Source organism: Nilaparvata lugens, chromosome 4 (assembly GCF_014356525.2).
Source record: "Nilaparvata lugens isolate BPH chromosome 4, ASM1435652v1, whole genome shotgun sequence".
Classification (NCBI taxonomy): Eukaryota; Metazoa; Arthropoda; class Insecta; order Hemiptera; family Delphacidae; genus Nilaparvata; species Nilaparvata lugens.
Window position 1 is genome coordinate 10,129,094 of NC_052507.1, and position 15,117 is coordinate 10,144,210.

Sequence of the window (15,117 nt, forward strand, 5' to 3'; positions counted from 1 at the left end):
TGAGGGACTTGTGTTATTGACCATGGAAATACAAGTTTATATAAGATATTTCTTATTCATATTTCCATTATTTTGTGAGCCATTGCTTCCTTTTTGTATTCAAATTAATTTGATTTACAAGAACTTTAATTTATAAGATTTAAAAGTATTTTTCAAGTTCCTCTGAAGATGTTCTAATTTTTTTATATCATCCTTTTTCTTTATAGTAACCTACCGTATCAATAAACACTAGACATATCTTAGTTTGATTTAGCCATGCATCTAGAATATTTCTAGAAATCGTGAATTTAACTTGAAATGCTCAATTGAGGATTATAATTTAAAAAATTGAATGTTAAGTATGATTTCCTTGATGAAATATTACAATAATCATTTTTTGAAGAAATTAAATGGCTGGAATTTTGTATTGATACTAGGAATATTTCATATTACTTTCAAAAGAATCCTATTTGAAGACTGGTTTGCAATAATTGCGATTAAAATAATGTTATGCCATGGCTAACATGTAAAACTAAGAATGTCTACTAATTCATAATAATTTGAAAGTATTGGTAATAGATTTGTAATTCAGTCTTGAAAGATTATTGAAAAACTTGTTGTGTAAAACTATACTATAGTTTGATATTGTACATATGTTCACTCATTAGAATAAATTATCTTTATGACTTTGTACTGTGTGACTATTCATTTCAGATTAATCTACTGTGATATTAAAGATATATTTTAATTTTGTACTTATTCTTTCACCTTTTTAATGCCTTATCCCAGAGGTTCCCAAACTGTGCGCCGCGGCGCCCAAGAGCGCCGCGAGCTAGTCCCAGGTGCGCTGCCGCCGTTGTCTATTAGTCACACTAAAAAACAGTGAATGCGGATCAGTCTGTGCGTGCGTCGGGCTAAGCAATAAAAGGTAGTTCTATTTTAGAGAATGATATAAACTGGGAAGACTGTGTTGGGGTGTGTACTGATGGAGGCTGGTTGATGTCGGGCCACTACCAAGGACTGCAATCTCATTCGGTCAAAAGCCCCAAACGCTCTTTGGACGCACTCTTTTCACACCGAGAAGTACTGACAGCAACAGAGTTGAGTGCAGTTATAAAAACAAGTGATAACAAGTAATTAATTTTATGAAGACCAGACCAATGAAGGCTCGATGTTTTTATAAACTATAGGCCTATGTTATGACACAGGTGTTCAACACATCGCTTTTGTACTATAGCAGTGCGCAATGGCTATCTCTGGGCAATTCTCTGCCAAGAGTATTTTAACTGGAGCAAGAAATCCACATACTTCTAAGTGAAGACAATATAATGATCTTGCTGACATGTTTATTGATGGAAAATGCAAACCAAATAAATTATACTGGGTGAGCCGCCCAGCCATGTCTGTACTCAAAGGGAGCCGTGGGTCAAAAAAGTTTGGGAACATCTGCCTTATCCCATTCATTGACGATTGACACAATGTAATCATACCAGTACCCATATACAATGCAATGTCTACTGCTCCAGTAAAAGATAGTTCACACTATTGTTGAAGTATTCTTGATTCTTAACGCCTTGTGAAGATCTGAATCTTAGGATAGCTATGACAGTTGACAGAGTACTAAATACTATGTAGGCTACTACATTGACAGAGAAAATAAAATAGAAGAAATATATTTTCCCACTTTTTATGATTTTCCTGTTTAATTATCACCCACTGACTAGAGATTAATGACAGAAAAAACAATTAATTGGACTAGAATAGTAGGGGATTTCATTCTCTATAAGCCCTGTTGCCTCAGAAGTTCCAGTAATATATTATTTTTTATAAAATTATAGAAAAGGTGAATTCACTGTCAGATACTGTTTGGTTATGTTCCTCAACAGAGCAGAATAATAATTATTTTAAATTATTTATATATTGCTGTATAAAGAAAGCATTTATTTCCAAAACAATCTGGTCTGGTAGCGCACAGCTTTTCTTGTGAAGCAATACTCCTTATCTACGGTTGTAGATAGGGCAAGGAAAGTAAAAAGTTATTAAATATAAAAGTTATTAAAGTTTGTTATTTTTTTCCGATCGGTCAGCGACAGATCTGGTCATATCCCTGAGTAGACCCAATTTGTTGTTGTCCCAAAATAGACAAAGTTTGTCGTTGAACCACTGCTATCGCGTCCCTTGAAAATAATAGGTTAGGTTCAATTTCAGAATTAAAGTTTTTGTTGAGGTTGAACTTCAAGGATTTAAGGACAAATTACTTCTTAAAACTAATACATATTTGTAATAAATATTTTAAAGCAGTGACTAAAAGATGGTTTTAAACTATTATAAAAAGTCTTTGATTAAGAATTTGTGTAAAATATAATAATAACCTACTATCAAGACACTCTTCTGAAAAGCTAAAATGGCATCTGAAGATGAAGTGAAAAAGTGTAAAATAATAATCGTTGGAGCTGGAATGTCTGGGCTATCGGCTGCAACTCATTTGGTGAAGAATAATATGACAGACTTTATTGTTTTAGAAGCTAGAAAAAGGATTGGAGGGAGAATTATTTCAATTGAAGTTGGTAAGTAAGGTTAAGTTTCTATGACAGTTAAAATGAAAAAGTAATATTGTTCTTAGTCCTATCTGAGTTCAAATAGAGGAAAAGTGACTTAATCGGTCAGTTTACATTATCTTCTAGGATTGAAGCTAGTTCCATCGCTGAAACTTATTGATTGTTCAAAAAAATGGTTCTATTGAGAGTTTTCTTGCCGGTAGTATGAAAATAATTTGGCTCTTGTCCAGAGCAAGGGACAAAGATAAGATGGTTTGCAAGTGGGAAGTGGGACACCAAAGAGGACCCCTCACATACAATAGAGACCGTGTGGAAAGCAAGCTGGGATCCCAGTGAAATTGGTGTTTGTGTCCGAGCTGACAACCGTGTAAGAAACCTTAACAGCCGGCCGTCAAAATCTTGTTACTGGCGACTCTAGTGTAATGAGCGCTATAAAAACTAGGTAGCCTAATAATCCGCAACTTGCTCGTACCCCTGTTTTCCCACCAAATACCTAATATAATGCAGGCCTTTCTGAATATCCCGACACCTTATTTTCCTCCTTGAGAAAAAATTGAGTTATTTCTTCAATAATAGCTTAGTTGAGATACAACGTTTGCTTTTGAGCTAGCTTTCAACCAAATATTTTGATCCTCTTTCCGGCTATTCAAGATTATAAATGAATTCATGATGGATGCCATATTGACATGGGAGCAGCATTTTGACTTGATCTGCATTAGACTGTCAATACCTGATGTGCAAGCTGCGAGCGAGTTCATGTTTCTTTACAAAAGAAACAACATACCATGGTCTCTTCCACAGCCATATGAATTTTGGCATCGTGTTTTGGGGTCATTCAGGAGGCTGCAGAAAAATCCTGCTCCTACAAAAGAAGGTTCTCCGGATCCTCACCTCGTGCGTCAATACTTGAGAGAGTAAAGATTATGACTATAGTCTATAGTCAGTATCTGTTTAGCTCGCTGTTACTGTTGATAATAGGCCAACTTACTTTTCTGCAAAGAAGACATGTACCGGTACACAGTCACAACATAGACTTTTCAACAGGCTTCCGGCAGCAGCTAGGTCTCTACCAACCAAGGAGTTCTCCGGGGCACCCATAATTTTCTGATACAAACTCCTATGTATGAAATGAATGAGTTTTTCAGTATTCCTGAAAGGACTATCATTGTGTTTCACAAACGTACCTGAATCTTACTGTGATATTTCTGTATTTTGATAATGAACTCTATATTTATTAAAAACCAATTTTAGTACCTTGTAATTTTGACGAACCAATTGCTGTATTTGATGGCTTAAAGGCAATAAAAATTATTTACCTATTTATTTATTAACACAAAGAGGAGAAATGATATCAATTTGCCTCATGCCAGACGATACTAAATAGCTTCTCTGTCCGTGCTCTCAAGAATTTAAATAGGATGCCAGTGAATTTCCGTGATCAGGAGAAGGAAATCTTTGAGTGGCATTTTGGGAGAAGCTCTAAGTTACTCTCTGGATAAATCAATGTTTTCTGAGATCTACTACTGACCTCCCATCTTGATATAAGATTTGGCTATCAAGTTTTACATCTATGCAGCAAGTGCTGGTCATGGATGTAGATTACTAAATTACTGAGTTAGTTTGAGCGTTTAGACCGGCTTTGAGATCAATTGTCTCAAGCATAATGTAATTTAGAAGAAAACGTTTCATTCATGTGTGTGATTTGTTGAGTGGTCCTACTTATTCTGACAATATCCTTGTTAATATTCATTATTTAAATACTGATAATTATCATAAGATAAACGAAAGAATTAGTACCTTTATTAGACTATAGTGTGGTCCACGTTATAATGGCAGTGGATAAAGATAGAAGAATAGCGATGCCGATTCTCTGCATTAAATCATTACATTTCTACATTGTCAAAAACATATTTGGAATCGTTGTGGACCTAGAAAAGGATAGTACCACCGGCTTTGTCGAATGATAAACAAGGATAGCAAAACCAAAGTTGATCAAATACTGTCATTATAACGTGGATCTCACTATACCAATTTCTTTTTACAAATACATTACCTTTTACACACTTTTTTAAAGTATTATTTCCAATATTACTGGAAATAGTTAAATTAGTAGGTACCTATTTATATAGAATTTATACACATGTTTTCTATATCTTTGCATAATTTATTTCTCCAGAGTCGCACCGAGTGGAGCTTGGGGCAAACTGGATTCATGGAGTTCTGGGGAATCCCATGTATGAGATGGCCATGTCGCATGGTCTCATAGATATTGTAAATATACCAAAGCCTCATAAAGTAGTCGCCGCCACCGAAGATGGAAAGCAGGTCCCATTCCAATTGTTACAAGTATGTATCAGTTTATATTTTCAACTAAATTGTTGTAATAATAAATTCATTGAAAACTCAACTCACACTTACGCGACTCAGGTCGAGAAGAGAAGTGACTCTAGTCGAGAGCATGTGTTTCCAAATGGTGACACTCAGACCAGTCGATTCTAGTCTCCGCGACGTTACCATTTGAAAACACATGCTCTCGACTAGAGTCGAGTCTCTTGACCTGGGTCGCTTAAGTGTGAGTTGAGCCTAAATAATACAATTGATGTTTCCAATTCTTCAATGTTGTTTTCCATCACGAACTGCTTATTATTGAATCACTTTTTTGCTATTAAAAAGAACGACTAGCAGTCAGATTTTTTCAATAAATGAATGTATTCACTTACTGAACAACGAGATCTTTCGGCAGGTCCGCCATCTTCCTGTTTGTTCAGGAATGAATGGAATCGATTTATTGAAAAATCTGACTGCTTGTCGTTCTTTTCAATAGCAAAAAAGTGATTTGATGTTTTGACTTTGAATTTGAAAAACACTTTTGAAATGGGAACACTTTTTAGAAGTGACATTTCGAACTTTTGTGGGTCGTCTTCATGCTGAGGGAACTGAATCTCTTACTTCAAGGCTATGATGGTAGGGATTGTCACAGAGTGTCTTCAGAGTGTCAGTCTGAAGATGGCCCAAAACAGATCGAAACGTCATCACTGCTAAAAAGTAGCTGTTTCCATTTCTATCGTATTTTTAAATACAAAATTCAAATTAATATTTGGGAAACACTGGACACATAACACAGTGATTTATCTAATTCATTAACTGAAAGAATCAGCTCAAAAATCTATTCAAGACAAGTAACCACTTTTATTTCACAGTAAATAATAAAATTAAATGAAATAGACTAAGAAATTGTCAAAAGACTACAGATTTAGTGATACTTAGAAAGACCGGTTTCGGTTATTACACCATTGTCAATCTCTGATGAACATCTGTTTATCAGAGAACAGGTAAACAGAAGAACAGGTAAACATATGTTTATGAGAGATTGACAATGGTGTAATAACCGAAACCGGTCTTTCTAAGTATCAATAAATCTGTGGTTTTTTTAACAATTTCTTTAAATTGATTTCTTAAAACATGTAACAATTTCTTGAAACATCTGATAAACAGATGTTTATCAGAGATTGACAATGGTGTAATAACCGAAACCGGTCTTTCTAAGTATCAAAAATCTGTGGTTTTTTGACAATTTCTTAGTCTTTTTCATTTAATATGAACAATTACCACAATATAAACTTCTCAACTACACAAAAAATAATACAATTGTTATTTATAATTCATTAACTCACAGATTCATGAATGACGTTCTGTAAATTGCAGTTTTTCTTGCAAAAAAACACCACGGCTTCTGTTAAATAGGACTGTGGACTGTGAAATTATTGCTCAAAGGAATCTGTACATGTTCCACTGTAAGATATATGGTTTCATATCTCTGAATTTCTCAGTTAATATTAAATTGTTATAATAATATTGGGTGAATTTCACAACCAAATTGCCAATTCTATATTATTTATATTTTTGAAAATTCAAAATATTCACTTTTGATTCATTCTAGGAAATCTATGAAGCCTATTCATGTTTTCTACACCGATGTGAGGAGTACTTTCTATGTCAGTATGAACCCCCAGCCGGGATCACTAGCGTTGGAGAGCATATAGCATTAGAGGTATTGCACATATTTTGTCGTGTCTTGTGAATTTCTCACTTTCTATAATATGTAATAGAAGATACATTAAATTTCGGAATAATTTGCATCTGTAAATTTTTGAGTAATTCACATTGGTTCCATTCATAATTTGTAAATATCGGGGGACCGAGCTTCGCTCTGGAGTGTAAAAGCATAGAAAATTTGTATCGTAAGATTGAATTTATAGTTTATTATGTTTATTCATTTTTTCAGTCGTATATAATTATTTTTACGGTTATATGAGGAGGCACATCAGGCTTATGCCCAAAATTGGCCCTTTTCAAATTTGTAAATATCGGGGGACCGAGCTTCGCTCTGGAGTGTAAAAGCATAGAAAATTTGTATCGTAAGATTGAATTTATAGTTTATTATGTTTATTCATTTTTTCAGTCGTATAATTATTTTTACGGTTATATGAGGAGGCACATCAGGCTTATGCCCAAAATTGGCCCTTTTCAAATATATACTACAGTCCAAATCAAAATCTAGCTTTAAGCTACTATCACTCATCAAAATAACAATTTATTCACACTTCAAAAAACAAACACATCATCAATTACAAATAGATATACCATGAATTCGATTTAGAATAATATACTATGTTTTCTACAATATTTGTTAATAGGCCTATACTATGTAGCCTACTATTCTACACTAACAGCATTGAAGTAAACATGTTTTCTAAAAAAAGATTTATAAACAAAAAATATGTTTTTCCTACTGGATTATTATTCTTGTAGAGGAATAACCCACACATACACTCGCTCACTCACTTCCATTACGGTATCGACAGACGACAAAATTTCCAGCTGTTTTTCCAAGGACGTATTTATCCTTTTAATGTCCTTCAGCGAGTTATCCCAGGGTTGAGACTTGGTGCAAACGAATTTTTATATCGTAAACGTACTTTGTTCCAAATTTCGTGAGAATCGTTAGAGCCGTTTTGAGATCCGGTCACATACAGATATATAAACATATAAACAGAAATTGCTCGTTTAATAGTATAGGATAGAAGATACATTAAATTTCGGAATAATTTTCATCTGTAAATTTTGGAGTAATTTGGATCGGTTCCATTCATAATTAAATTCATTCATTAACTGAATTATGCAAAGCAGAATGAATTATTGCAGGCGTTAGTCCAAGCAAAAGTTCAAAACCCATACAAAACTATTATATTAAGACTTGAAGTGCCGTATTCAGACACGATTTCAATTTTGCTTGTGTGAGCAAGATTTAGTAAGCTAATTTCCAGTTGAGAACTGGCTTGACAATGTCGACTTGAAAACACTGTAGGTATTTAGAAATGTTTTAGACACACACTTACGCGACTCAAGTCGAGAAGAGACTGCAACTCTAGTCTTTTGTCGACGCAGCAAGTGTTTTCAAATGGTGACACTCAGATCAGTCGACTCTAGTCTGCGCGACCTCACGACTGTGAGACTGAGTCTAGCGTCGACTTGACATGTTGGTCGAGCCTCGACCTGAGTTCCATAGTACCATGCATTTTTAATAAGAAAGAGGTTATGTTTGGTGAAAGTAATGTTTCGTCATTTTAGATAAGACAATAATAAGAATTATATAAGACAATATATTAATAATTAATAAAAAAGTGAAGTGATTTCATAATAATTATTATAAAATCTGTTGCAAATTAGTGACAAATTAGATCTTATATTTTCAATAAAGTATGATTAGAAAATAGAGTAGCATGGAATTGAAGTAGTGACAACAGTGAAAAAGTTGTAAGGTCGAGAAACTGGAGTATCCTCGACTAGATTTGTACGATTGGAGTCGATGTAGTGTGAGTTGAGCCTTAGAATTTCTTCATGATTTTATTTTGTCTTTTCTGCTGATAATAAACGTTTGTGTTTGGCAGATGGAAATGTACCTAGAGGGCATGGAAGGTGAGGCGAGACGTATTCGACGACTGATCTTCGACTGCCTTCTGAAACGCGAGACGTGCATCAGCGGCTGCACCTCTATGGCCGACATCGATCTACTAGAGCTGGGCAGTTACACAGAGCTACAAGGTGGCAACATCGCACTGCCGGCTGGCTACAGCTCCATACTGGAACCGGTTTCCCGCCACCTGCCCGTCGACAGTCTGCTACTAGATCATGGAGTGGCCACCATCGACTGGACCTCTTCCACAGAGACCACTCTATCGGACAAAGTGACCACTCTATCGGACAAAGTGACCACTCTATCTGACAACGACTCTGACGACTCGGATCGCACAGTGATCGGTGAGAGTGAGACGCAAAGTGTCGGAGTGAGAGTGACCTGTGAGAACGGAGCAACTTTTGTGGCCGATCACGTGATATGTACGATTCCGCTCGGAGTGTTGAAAGACAGGGCTGACAAACTTTTCAAGCCGCCTCTGCCTGAATATAAGACCGAGTCTATCGAACGACTGCTGTTTGGCACGGTCGATAAGATATTTCTGGCCTATGAACGGCCGTTTCTCAACCCCGACATTTCTGAGATAATGCTGTTGTGGGACGTGGAAGAGGACGTTGATAAAGGTGAGTACGTTAGTTGGTTGAATGTTAAACGTAGGTTGGAACGTAAAGTAGGTTGTTCAAGGGTAAAAGTAAATTCATATGGCTTTTGTTGGTGGGGAGTCCCTTGCGGGAAGGTCTATAAGGAATATAAGTTTCATCTATTCTAAATTATTTAGGAGTGTTTCATTCCGTCAAGGAAAACCGTTTCCAATTATAGAAATGAGAAACTGATGATTATCATAATTCAATTTCAATTCAAAAATTAATTTATTTCGCACAACATAATATTATTACAAAACATTGTACCAGCTAAAAATATAAAAATAAAAAATACTAATGAAAATCAACTTTGGAAAACAACTTATTTCAACATTATTTGTTTTGCTTTAGAGGACAAAAACATAAAGCGAAATAAAGATGGGCACACCTAGACATAAGCCCTATTGGAGTGCACTTCTCTTAAAACAAAAACGTTTCTCATAAAAACTGCGACTACGCCCCGTTTCGGAAAGCCAATTTTCTGACTCCAGCTGTTTAAAGTCTAGAACTTGGCTAAATCCCGATCTCGGAAACCGGCCCTATAGTTTGTGTGGGGTGAATGTCTCCTTTCTATTGGTGTCTGGATAATTTTTATCCGACCTATAGTTATTTTTTTAATAATATTCATGTTCGTCAATGTCGAGACATTTCGAGCAGAAAACATGAAATTTTCGACATGCTGGAAACTTTTTATTTCAAAAAGATAAGTGGGTGGTGAAAGCGGAAAGTTTCTAAGAAATAATTGTGAAATTATTTTTCCAATTTACAAACGTACTCGGAACAACGTATTTTGGCCTCTCAGGAGTTTCAAAGTCAAGGATAGCGGCTGAATAGTGTGCCACCATAGGCTATCAATAGCTGGGATCAACAAAAACAAAAAAATCTGGTGTGCCGCACTCAAACAACTTTCCTTGCCGTTTTGAAAATTGATCACCTGACGCTAGTGTGCACGCGCATCACAAGTCTACTTATAAAAAAGATCTGAGCCAGCTGGTGACAGGACAATAACGCTGGAGACATAAGAGGTCTGCTATCTCTTCATAGTGAATGATTTAATAGAATCAACAGTTGCCAACAGTTTGCAATATTAGATTTGCACATTTTCTCGAATGTTGAGCTTATTTTCAATTTTAGGTGAACATGTTATTAAACATTAATTTTTGAGATTCTCATGCTCAATCTTTTCCACTTGATTTTTTTGTTCAAATTGTATCTGAAGCCTGATAATTGGGAATCTAAAATCAAACTTTGCATAGATGGGGCGGAGCTCCTGAAATTTTTACAGATATAGGACTTGTGGCAGTTGATAGAACTTATCAATGACTATTCTAGGTATACATTTGATCAAAATCGTTGGAGCCGTTTTTAAGAAAATCGTGAAAAACCCTGTTTTGACAACATTTTCGCCATTTTAGCCGCCATCTTGAATTGCATTTGATCGAAATTGTTCGTGTCGGATCCTTATAGGGGAAGGACCTCAAGTTCCAAATTTTAAGTCATTCCGTTAATTGGGAGATGAGATATCGTGTACACAGACGCACATACACTCATACACGCATGCACACACACATACAGACCAATACCCAAAAACCACTTTTTTGGACTCAGGGGACCTTGAAACGTATAGAAATTTAGAAATTTGGGTACCTTAATTTTTTTCGGAAAGCAATACTTTCCTTACCCATGGTAATAGGGCAAGGAAAGTAATACCAAAGACCTTAAAGAGATATCTTTAAGGTCTTTGAGTAATACAGAACGATTGAAAAATTCAGCAACTGCAAGCCACATGATTATAAAATAGTGAAGATGACAACCTCGCCTCGAATAATCCAAGCAGTGTTTCATTACAGCCTTTCTAGAGGTAATCAGCTGCTTACGTTTGAAATAATTCAGTCAAATATTTCGTAAATTTTCAGCTTTTAGCATACAATTTGGTACACAATGCATACCATGCAGCCGCTCTCCGAACTTTAAAACTCCTTGGGGACCAATATACGATCATCCGACTACTTTTTACAATTGAAAAAATAATTTCAATTATTTATGAGAAACTTTCTCGCTTTCACCACCCACTTATCATTTGAAACAAAAAAGTTTCCAGCATGTCGAAAATTTCATGTTTTCTGCTTGAAATGTCTCGACATTGACGAACATAATCATCAATTAAAAAATAACTATTGGTGGGATAAAAATTATCCACCAATAGAAAGGAGACATTCTCCCCGTTAATTTGTTATAAAATTATTACGCAATACGACGCATGATTCTGAGAGAAGTGATATTTTAAAGAAAAACAAATTTTCGGGATGTTTCCAATTTTATCATAAAAGTTGAATTTCCTTTTAATCCTTCAAACCTGGATCTTTCCTAGCAATACTAGGATATCGGGGATGATATTCTACATCCAATTCTGATGTTGAATTGGAAATTTGAGAAAGTTGCAATTTCACACGAATTGGCAACCATGTAATTTCTTTGGATGGAGGGCCAAGTCTCAACTTATTTTACACAAACTATAAGTGTCAAAACTGTATTTTTTACAATAGTAATTGTATAATGTTTTTTTTGCCAATAAAGATTCATGTCAATATGATTGAATGGTGACTTTGTTGCAGACGACCTGTCGCAAACGTAGTACAAGAAGATTCATTCCTTTTCGAAGGTTAAGAGAAAGATTATCATAAAAACAGCAACTACCCCCGTTTCGGAAAGCCAATTTTCTAACTCCAACTGTTTAAAGTCTAGAACTTGGCTAAATCCCGAGCTCGGAAACCGGCCCTAAGTGACAAAACTGTATTTTTATATTCTTCAATCAAATCAAAATTTTTAATCGCAATACAAACAATAATTGAGGGTCCTGCCAAACCCGAAGGTTTGCAATAGTGATTGTAAAATGTTTTTTTTTTGCCAATAAAGATTTCATTTCAATATGATTGAATGGTGACTTTGTTGCAGACGACCTGTCGCAAACGTGGTACAAGAAGATCTACTCGTTTTCGAAGGTGAGCGAAACGCTGCTGCTCGGCTGGGTGTCAGGTCGCGAGGCCGAGTACATGGAATCATTGCCGCAGCAGCAAGTGGCTGATACGTGCACTTGCATTCTGCGCAAGTTCCTCAACGACCCGTTCGTGCCCAAGCCGAAGCTTTGTGTCAGGTTAGTTTGTTGCTTCTATAGTGAGGTCCACGTTATAATGGCAGTGTACGATTGACAATACTGTTGCTGTCCTTGTCTATCATACAACAAAACAGATGGCGCTGTCTCCCTCTAGCTTTGCAATGTTGTCAGTTTGCCAGAATATTTTATTTTTACTTTCGACAGTGCTGTACAAAAGTAACTCAGCCGCCATTTTTTTTCTTCATTCTATCAAAATACTTTGGTACACGAGTCGTATAATTGATTTAAAATGTATTTTTGAAACAGTGAAATAATTTTTAGACATTACCGTATGAGAAACACAAATTAAAATACCTGAAATGACATTTTCAAAGTTGATAACTAACCATCCTACACTTCATCAATGCTTCAGTTAGCCTACATGTTTAGGTTAGACCTACTCGTACCGGTATAAATAATATTGAAAGGTTATTTTAGAATTACCTATTTCCATTGAAATTACTTATTTCAAAAAGGATTTCTATTTTTCTATTATTTTTAAAAGATATTGTAATAGAATACCTACAAAATAATTTAATTTCTGTTGTTTTGAAATTCAGATTGGTGTATCACAGCTTTTTAAATTAGCTGCCATTTCAGGTTTGTATAAAAATAAAAATCTGATCTGAGTTATGGAAGCAAATTTTTGAATCAAATTATGAAAAAATATATTTTCTTGATTAATTTGACATTAAATTGAATATTTTATCAAGGAAATGATAATTATTATTAGATCAAATTTAATGGGATGAATTGAGTAACAGCTGTGTACAATCAGTGGCAAAATAGAGAGACTTGGCAACGTGTTTCTCCTATTTTTCTTCACTGCTATTATAACGTGGACCTCACTATAGTTACTGATAATACAGGCCTCTCGACTCCTGGCCCTTGAACGCTATAAGAACTTCAAGCACGTTTCAGCAGGAACTAAACGCGTGGTTAGAGGAAGCTCTTAGCCCTATAGATCTATAGTTAGCCCTAAAGCTCTATAGTTAGCCCTTAACTGACAAAATTGGATTTCACCACACGCCGTTAGATGTAATGAGCCGTTATAAAGTTAACCGGCCAAATTTGGTCAGTTGAAGTTGGGTTTTCGTGGTTGAAACAATTATTTTTTAATGGGGCAGGTTGAGCTTATACTTTTAAACAGCAATATGTAAATGCCGTCGTCGACCACGACAGGGAGAGAATCTCAATTTGTCTACATAGATTTCAATTTGTCTACATAACCTAAAAGATTATGTCCATTTATGTTTTAATGGGGCAGGTTGAGCTTATCCTATTATATTAAGCGAGCAATTTCTGTATTTTTATATCTGGTTATTTATTTATATTATATCTGGTTATTTATTTATATTTATATCTGGTTATTTATTTATATTTATATCTGGTTATTTATGTTCAACGGATCTCGAAAACGGCTCTAACGATTTTCACGAAATTCGGAACATAGTAGGTTTATGATATAAAAATTCGATTGCACTAGGTATCGTCCTTGGGAAAACTCGCTGAACGACATTAAAAGGATAATTCATCCTTGGCTGAAACAGCTGAGACTTTCATCGTCTGTGGATAGTGAAAAGTGAGCGAGTGATTCTGTGGAAAATCAAAATATCGCATCCCCGAAATTCATAAGCTGTGAAATATAAACACGATCATTTTAGAGAATTGTGTTCTGTTTATCAATAAATAAAAATAACGATCAAAGCTCGGTGCCCCGATATTTATAGGATGTCAGTTGTCTTCCTATCAGTGCTATTTTTATATTTATACAGAAATATTATCTGTGCTGCTGTTAGGTAGTCTAAGATAAAATTAAATAGCAATATGTTGATATTATTAGAAATGTTTAATTCTTTAATAATAAAGACAAATAATGAAAAGTTATTTGATCAGCTGTTTTAGCACACTTGAAATTTGAACAATATGAATGACAACAATGCTAGTCGTCGTCGACTGCGGAAATTTACGCAGCAATTTTAACGAAAATGCACCTCAACTTCTGTAATTTGTCGTTAAGAAAAAAATGGCGGCGTTCTGTTCACTGTCATGTTGAAAGTAGTTTGTTGAGGTTATATGTTTCAATTATCTCTTCGCTGCTTTTACGATTAAGAAAATTTTTATTCTCTATAAGATTGATTTTATGTGTTTTTTTTTCACTGCTCGTGAATGTTGGGTCTCTTTTTCTTTTGCTAGCTTTAGGCTACCCAACATTGACAGAATGGCTTGAAGGCATCCTGTAGCTTTTGAAATTGATTAGTCCCAACTAAAAGTTTGTATCATTTACAAAAAAAAAACTACTTATGGAATAATTATTAAAACACTACAGCCAAATTTCAATTTACTAAATTATACAACTAAAAAAATGCACTATAAATATTATCAATTACTAAAATTTGTTGGCTAATCACTACTCAATTACTGGTAAACAAACCTCGTGGCTTCGGAATCCAGTTGGATTTTCTAGGTTAGGTTTTACATGCTTACAAGTAACTTACAACGTTAGACAAGTGTCATGTCGGCTCACTGCCACCTCGATCCACTCTAATCCTCTCGTTTAGTAATGTAACATAATGTAGCATTAGTTTTCGTTGCTGAAATCAAATTTCTTAATCTTTCGTTACAGCATGTGCATCTCCCCATCAACCCACAGGTGTTGTCTTAGCAAATTATAAGTTCATATTATTAATTTTGTGATTGAAGTTAACAAGTTGTTTCGATTTACAATCAACCATACATTGTTATAAGAAGAACATCACCAATTAAGTTTTACTTCAACAAGCATATAGTATACAATTGATGAAATTT

General features: G+C 35.0%; 3 protein-coding genes across 4 annotated transcripts in view; 1 reads left to right on the forward strand and 2 right to left on the reverse strand.

The window, feature by feature from the left end:
• The window catches only part of LOC111061167 (retinol dehydrogenase 11-like), a 13,464-nt gene extending 11,985 nt beyond the window's left edge, over positions 1-1,479 (reverse strand). Inside the window, exon 1 of the mRNA XM_039425667.1 lies at positions 1,470-1,479. Within this exon, the coding sequence (XP_039281601.1) occupies positions 1,470-1,479 (10 nt within the window). The remainder of the gene's footprint in view (positions 1-1,469) is intronic.
• LOC111049456 (FK506-binding protein-like) overlaps positions 1-15,117 on the reverse strand; it is a 122,722-nt gene that overhangs the window by 29,417 nt on the left and 78,188 nt on the right. The window lies entirely within an intron of this gene.
• The window catches only part of LOC111047322 (peroxisomal N(1)-acetyl-spermine/spermidine oxidase), a 30,100-nt gene continuing 17,151 nt past the window's right edge, over positions 2,169-15,117 (forward strand). The window contains exons 1-5 of one of the 2 annotated variants that reach the window (XM_039426601.1): positions 2,169-2,546; positions 4,714-4,883; positions 6,478-6,588; positions 8,489-9,137; positions 12,111-12,309. In XM_039426601.1, coding sequence (XP_039282535.1) covers positions 2,384-2,546; positions 4,714-4,883; positions 6,478-6,588; positions 8,489-9,137; positions 12,111-12,309 — 1,292 coding nt within the window. In that variant the 5' untranslated portion in view covers positions 2,169-2,383. The remainder of the gene's footprint in view (positions 2,547-4,713; positions 4,884-6,477; positions 6,589-8,488; positions 9,138-12,110; positions 12,310-15,117) is intronic. The other variant, XR_005571147.1, reaches the window with a different exon arrangement.